The sequence below is a fragment of the Hyalella azteca genome, unplaced genomic scaffold (assembly GCF_000764305.2).
Source record: "Hyalella azteca isolate HAZT.00-mixed unplaced genomic scaffold, Hazt_2.0.2 contig13873, whole genome shotgun sequence".
NCBI classification, from domain to species: Eukaryota; Metazoa; Arthropoda; class Malacostraca; order Amphipoda; family Hyalellidae; genus Hyalella; species Hyalella azteca.
The window spans coordinates 7,990-15,880 of NW_025943779.1; the positions used below are offsets into that span (position 1 = coordinate 7,990).

The 7,891-nt window shown below is 38.4% G+C and overlaps 1 protein-coding gene across 1 annotated transcript in view; it reads right to left on the reverse strand.

Annotated features, from left to right (window-relative positions):
- Positions 1–320: 320 nt before the first annotated feature.
- LOC108681218 (glycoprotein-N-acetylgalactosamine 3-beta-galactosyltransferase 1) overlaps positions 321–7,891 on the reverse strand; it is a 19,592-nt gene continuing 12,021 nt past the window's right edge. The window contains exons 4-10 of the mRNA XM_018170228.2: positions 5,024–5,233; positions 4,416–4,554; positions 3,033–3,145; positions 2,636–2,746; positions 2,206–2,363; positions 937–1,101; positions 321–440 (exon numbers count right to left, since the gene is read on the reverse strand). Of these exons, the coding sequence (XP_018025717.1) occupies positions 408–440; positions 937–1,101; positions 2,206–2,363; positions 2,636–2,746; positions 3,033–3,145; positions 4,416–4,554; positions 5,024–5,233 (929 nt within the window). The 3' untranslated portion in view covers positions 321–407. The remainder of the gene's footprint in view (positions 441–936; positions 1,102–2,205; positions 2,364–2,635; positions 2,747–3,032; positions 3,146–4,415; positions 4,555–5,023; positions 5,234–7,891) is intronic.

Here is a 7,891-nt window from a genome sequence, read left to right on the forward strand (position 1 = left end):
AGTTCGAGTGTTCATTTCATCTCTCTTCAACAAGAAGGGTGAAGCTCGACTAAAATGTCACTTTTAAGCCTCTGCATTCGAAATAAATACTCAAAACTCTACGAATTCGGCATGCACCTCAACTCAATCTACTTCGTGGAGGTTTTTCCTTTTAAACGTACATGATACGTCGAGCAATTATGATTTTTCACTTTATAAACAAGGTTTATCGAAAATTATTCCGCTTAACCAAACTATCAGGTACTAGATTAAAAAATCTGAATTTTTCGTTTGGGCTAATTTGGAAGATCTCACTGTAAGGACACTATATTAATGCGAATTCAATTATTTATTAAATAAAAACACTCTTCAAAATTTAATTATAAATATCACAACAATAGGACTAGCGACGACCAAAGCAGGACGGCTCATGAAGTTCTGTTGCCGAATTTTTCGATGACCTGTAAAAATTATATTTTATATTATTACCAATAAGATCTACGTGAAATTCAATACATTTCTCAAATGAAAAGCAACTTAAATCTTCAATTAAGTAGGAGCATTTTTAAATAAACAAGAAGTGTAATTTATCAGCATTTATACATCCTTTTAATGTAAAGTTTTGTTTACATCTGAGCAACGTTATGATCGAACTTGAATGATTTGACAACGGACTTGAACTATTTAGGAATTAGGGATCCGGCCGAAAGCAAATCTAAAGGATTATCAATATGATATGTTGTCCTTAGAATTTTGTATGACTCAAACTTATAATTGATGATAATAAAAATATCGGTCTGGAACGAAACCATTCATATATTTATTTCTTTGGATTAACTCCCAGTCTGAGCTGTAGATTCAAACTGAACTATTGAATTACACGCAATCTGGGGCTTAGAATTTTTTTTTGTGGGTACATATATTTTGAAATGCCCTTAACTTGATCCCGTGCATCACCTGTTTGGGGACACTTTTGAGGTCCGGAGGGAGGGCGGGTGGAAAAGGTTCCTGAGTCACAACCCCGTACGGTCTGAGGTGGTAGAGGAAGTAATCCAACTCCCTCATCTTATCTGGGCTGATGTAATGGAATGTGATAGCAGTGTCTGAACAACATTCCGGACCCTGGGATAGGAAAAATGTTAAATATTTTTGTTCCTCAGGCGAAAATTCCTAGGCGCTTCATACGACACATTTTTTTAGTTAAATCGATGCGAAAAATATATAGAGTAACACTTCGCAGGAGCAACGTTCCAGAGTTGACGTTTTCAAAATTACAGAATATTGTGAATGACAGCTCTGATATACTAACGAAGGAAATCAAACTAAAGGAGAAATATACCCCACTTTGTTGAAAAATTCATGATTTCACACGATTCCCATCACTAACTATTTTGATCGGGTAATATATACAGTCCCAGTACCAACACTCAGATGTCTCTCCCATCACTTACCATTTTGATTAATTAGTATCTATAGTTCTAGTACCAACACTCAGACTTCTCTCCCATCAATAACCACTTTTATCGGGTAGTAAATATAGTCCTAGTACCAACACTCAGATGTCTCTCCCATCACTAACCACTTTGATCTAGTAGTATATATATAGTCCCAGTACCAACACAAAAATATCCCTACCATCACTAACCACTTTGACCTAGTAGCATATATAGTCCCAGTACCAACACAAAAATGTCCCTACCATCACTAACCACTTTGATCGGGTAGTTATATATAGTCCGAGTACCAACACTCAGATGTCCCTCCCATCACTAACCACTTTGATCTAGTAGTATATATAGTCCCAGTACCAACACAAAAATGTCCCTACCATCACTAACCACTTTGATCGGGTAGTATATGTAGTCCTAGTACCAACACTCAGATGTCTCTCCCATCACTAACTACTTTGATCGGGTAGTATATATAGTCCCAGTACCAACACTCAGATGTCTCTCCCAACACTAACCACTTTGATCAGGTAGTATATATAGTCCCAGTACCAACACTCAGACGTCTCTCCCATCACTAACCACTTTGATCGGGTAGTACATATATATAGTCCCAGTACCAACACTCAATATGTCTCTCGATCACTAACCACTTTGATCGGGTAGTATATTTCTTCCCAGTACCAACGCTCTGATGTCTCTTCCATCACTAACCGCTTTGATCGGGTAGTAAGTATAGTCCCAGTACCAACACAAAAATGTCCCTACCATCACTAACCACTTTGATCGGGTAGTATATATAGTCCCAGTACCAGCTCTTCTCGCCTATGAAGCCAGACACGAGGTGATGTGCCGGCACGAAAGGGAAGAAGCGACCTCTGCCAAGCTCGTCTCTGGAATCCCCAGCCAGCACACCCACGTTGGTCATGCATATGCCTTGAAGGCCATACAAGAAATAAACTTCGAGTAACATCGTGAACTATTATTTATTTGTGAGTAGCGGCGAGCACCAACTGGCTAATTAAAATTACGGTTGCGAACTATCCATGAATTCACAGTGGTTATTGAAAACTATCACCGCAAAAAATCTCGGTATAATTTAATGACATAACAGTGACCTCAACAGAAGCGTTGACGTAGATATTAATGACAGGATATAATGCAGGTAAATATAATAGAAAAGTACGTCTAAAATGGAACTAGCGAACCCATTTCAGCGTCTTCGGCTCCCGTGTGATCTGCTTTGCATTTTTTGGGATCCGGGAGTGCCTCTTCGACGAATTTTTTGACGGCAGCGCGACTGAGAACGTAGCCGCCCCCTGACCGAGACGTCATCCAAACCAATACAAATTCATCAGAAATTCAGAAATGAAATGTAATAACTCCCTGAATCATGCCTTTATATTGTTAAAGTGAACATTGAGAGTGGAGAATTTTCTTTAGTTCTTCACTTTTATCACTTTCCTCCTCCATCTTGGCAATCAAGTAAATGTTTGAACCATTTTCAGGTCCTGCAAACATTAATTTTGTTCCAATTTTATCATTCGTACTCGAATTACTTAAATACTTCTATTAGGTAGCTGAGTGATGATTCAAGTTCTTCACCTCCGCTCATGTAACCCTGGGGGTTGAACTTCTTAAACCTGCTGCCAAAATAAATAGGAATCTCCGGGTCGTAGAGGCTCAACATGTAGCGTAGATTTTCCATCACCACAAATCTGAAAGTGTCAATGTAAAATTAGCATATAAATAAATTACTGTCATGTTATTCTTGAATACTTAATATGTTCATAAATCGCCAGAATCTAAATAATCCCCACCTTCAATCAACAGTCACATCTAAAGTGAGTTTAGGGCACACAATACGAGTAGGGCATTCAGCGCCCTCAATCGAACTGTCTAATTAAGAGATGCGCATGTGCTTGCATGATTAGGCTATGAATTATACTGACTTATATATGAGCTGATAGGAATACATTTGAGATGGAACATAGCACCTCCCACTTGCGTGATTAGCAAGTCACAACAAAAGCAATCTTTTTTCTTTACCTCTCTCTTCTATGAGTTTCGAGTTTTTTTAACGCATTTTCTCATTTATGGAAAAAGGCGCTATTTTGCTCGCTATGTCCGTCCGTCCGTCTGTCTGTCCGTCCGTCTGTCCGTGACTTCACGTTTTCGTCGATGAGAAAATGCGTTCTCTGTCACTCACTGCAGTGAGTACCGAGTTGTATTTTTTCCATCCTTTCCTTTCTTTCAGCCTTTTCTAAATTCAGATTTAACTTTAATTCGTTTATCAGTAAGTAATTTTTTATCTGATTGTGTGCTCTCATTTATAATATTGAAAATAATAATTCTCAGTGAAAAAAATACTCGGTATTTATCCTAACAATATGGATGTTCCCGGTCAAAGTTGTTATTTCTTATCCACGGTCACTGCCAACTTAAAAAGAAGACATTCGTTGATGCATGATTGAACCAAGCAAATAATCAAAATTACATTACAACACTTAAAATTAACAATTCACTGCTACCGTTCGGTTAGATTTGGACTATAATGACATCACAGAATTTAAATCCAACAATTTCTAAAGCTAATATAACAGCTTGATAATGTTGCGTAGATCATATATGACGATATTCCATCGCTATACAATTTCTATCAAAATTATCGAATTTAACAAGCCATGATTTCAAACATTCTAATATTACAGTCATTCCAGAATGAAAATTTTCCTACTCCTACTAAATAACCTCTCATGCGGAATTTAAATCTTTTTATATTGAAAGCGAGAATATTTCTGAAGTTGAGCATTAGTGTTGAAGACTTTAAATGTTGCAACAACGATTTGATTTTCATTTAGAAACACCAGTTTTAATGTTCATTTATACTTGATATGGTATTACTCAAACGTCAGCACTAGGTAAAATTCAAAGGTTAACCTACAACGTGTGTTGGATGAAACAACTCACGGATGATGCTAAACTTACGTGTCATCATCTGCCTTCATGAACCAGTCGTAGTCATTGATGTAATGCTGGTAGACGTACTTGTAGGCTTCTTTGGTTTTACCCCAAAGATAATCCCTGCCTTCAGTCATGTTCAGCTTAACAGTAGGAAGAGAAGGGTCTGTTGGAATATACATTTTGTTCACTTTATCCCCTAGAAATATCCGGTAACACATAAGTTTTTGCGCTGCATGGACTTGCAACAAAAGGATTATTCATATTATTGTTCAATAGGATTGCCCTCTTGAAATCAGCTACTAGACAGAATCTCCTTGGCAGTTTTCAACGTCCTAATAGTCCCCTGAGAGTATAAAAGGATCTGAGTTGGTGAAAGTCTGACGAGCTTTCAAGCTACCCAAGGGCTGCACTTCAAGCCCAGAGCGGAATGACCTCAGTGGGCGGAAGCCTCCGAAGCGTTCGAGCTCGAACATGCTCAGTTCCTGTACCTGATTACAGTTAGTTCCCGTACTCGTATGGACATAAAAATTTGAATGTTTAAATAAAATAAATGACGCTGAGTTAAAGAAAAAATTAATAAACGTAATAAATGAATCATAACTACAACGAAAAATAGTAATTTGGCTCCTCACCCTCCTGAGTGCTCATGAAGAGCAGCTTGTCGACCCTCTTGCCCCACGTGTCGCGGACGTGTACAGCTTTTGTCTGGTGGTTGTCAGGCTGCGTCATCACCCAGACCAGCACCTTTACCTGCTGCAGCAGACGCAGCTGCCCCTCTATCTTGCGCAGGTGTGCTTCTATTGCGTCGTCTTCAGAGCATCGCGACACTTCCGTTGGGAAAACTGGGATAACAACTTTATTGTACAGTGGAATATCGACTATTTAAAAGCGATTCAAATGATCGTACACTAATTTTTCAATCATTTTTAAACGAAATTTGGATGAAGGCATAATTATATTATTGCAAGCTTGACCATTTCTTAGATAAGATTTTATTGTGTATTTTTCAGGTGTTGATCAACTGCATGCAACGGAGGATGGGAGAGTAATGTCGGTTGGGTTCGTGAAGGTGTAAATGATTCTTATATCCTATATTTAGAGACATCATCCGTCAATGTTTTGATTTTCAGCTGTTTGTATTATTATACTAATTATTATCATTATTATTAATATATCACAATAATGATAACAACATTAATATTATTATTATGAATTGTTGTTAATTTAATATTATTTGTATTAATAATATGCTTATTATTATTCCATTCCATTTCCATTTTCGGGCCGTCGATCCCCGTCAGGGACTTGCCCCCCCAGGGTCCCACACCAGGCACGCCCTCTGGTGCCTCGCCATGCTGGCATTATCGTTATTATTCTTATTGTCATTATCATCATCGTCATCGTCGTTATTATTATCAATATCATTTTTCTACGGAGAAATTATCGTGACGTCTTGCGAAACTTCGACTACACGTTACATGCCGAGTAAAAATGACATTTTGCCAAGAACAGACTTTAGAATATACGAAGAACGTTTAAAAATGTAATGTGTCCGAGATGAAGCCTGTGTCATCTGAGGTTAAAAATCGTAAAACGGGGTAACTTGGACCATTTTTAGCGCTTACTTTTTCGTGATACAAAGAGCCGCATAGTAAATGTATAAAATATAACTTGTTGTATTTGTAGGTAATCTTACGGTACTTGCGTCATCAACGCAAGTTTTCATAGGCAAGAACTTTTCGAGTACCGGGCATTCATTTCTTAAATGTTAGAAAAGTCACCCCGTTTTACGGTATTATTTGTCTGACACGCGCAATGTTCGTAGAGAAGAAATGCATGCGGAATTAATTTGACGACGTTTTTTAAATAGTCTTGTTTATTATGCCTTTCGTACATCATTTCTTCCCTCGTGCATTCAATAGAAGTTTTGATAGCAATTTCGATCGGTTCCATCATGTAGGACTGATTGGTTATTGTTAGTAAGATTATGATGCAAATCTTGACAATATGATGGAGACTTCCCTTTCTGTAACAAATATTTGTCCTAGTTTATTTACGATCTCCAATGAACTGGGTTCTCCAATAAAATTCGATCTCCAATGAACTGTGATATTAAATTGAATTTATTCAACGTTATTTCATTTCTGTATCAGCGAGCTCAACGCAATCTTAATCGGATCCGCAGAGCTGGCTTAGAATTGTGTGTGGTGTAATTGAAAGATATTAACTCGTGTGAATAGCAATAAAAGAGGACATTGAATGTGAATAGTTCCGGTTTTAGTTCCAGTCTCAGGCAAGTTTATTTTTTTAGCTTAATTCTCAATCGATAATTGACCAGGAAAATTGTTCTTTACACTGACACATGAGACGGACCAGTACGACCACCTGGCTAAACAATGCGGTGATGACGATGACTTTGTTTTATGTGTGTTTGGATGCGTCACTAGCGACGATCTTAATTGATCTACGATTATCGATGAACTAAGATCTACACTGAACTAAGATTACCAATTGTCCACAATTTCCGATGAAATGCAATCTCAAATGAACTAGAATCTCCAATGAAATGAAGTCCAGAATGAAGTGTGATTTCTAGCGAACTGCAATTTCCAGTGAACAGCAATCGCCATTGAACGCCGATCTTCAATGAAGTGCGATCTCGAATAAATCACCATCTCCAATGAGCTGTATATTATTGCACGTTTTTTATGCATATACGTTTCCCAATTTTTGACAGACGAAACCATTTGACCACGAGCTTTGACATTAGTCCAACTATGGGACCATTTGCTTTCTTTTAGCAGGCCTCGCCTTCCTATACCCTCCCCACCCTCTTGGCCCCTACACCTCCCCCTCTCCACCCGCCTTACGCGTTGATACCTTGTTTCCCCCACCACACCTCTGTCTTTCCTCGCCAGCTGCAGCTCAGCTGTTGTTCCAGCCTTAATTTTCGAGGGAACTTTACTATACTCAACTCAACTCAGTCGTATGTTTCTCCGTCCTTTTCTGTATTTTTCTCCGTTCAAGAGATCTAGTTCGTGCATTTAATAATGGCTGGACAGAAAATAAAAAAGATAGTCGAAAAGCCCTCAACTGTCTCTAGAGAAAAGCCATCTACGGCCTCTAGAATAAAAAATAAAACCAAATCAGCTCAGTTAGACATGGAAGTTTGCAAGTACTGCAAAGAGATCTCTCTGAGCGAAGTCCAGACAGTGACCTGTGAACGATGTGAAGATCTCATTTGTATCAGCTGTTCAAAGTTGAGCTCTAAGGAGTACTCATTTCTCCAGAAATCTAATTTGCTTCATTGGTGTTGCCGTGATTGCGAAAAACCAACTCTTGGTGCTCGAAAAAGAGAGGAGTCGGTGGAAGATTACGGCAATGAGTCGAAATTGTTGAATGATGTAGTAAACTCCTTGAGTGAGATGGTGCGCTCGCTGAGTGACAAACTGAGCTCGCTATGCAATGAGCTGACTGAAGTGAAGGCTCAGTTAAAAAAT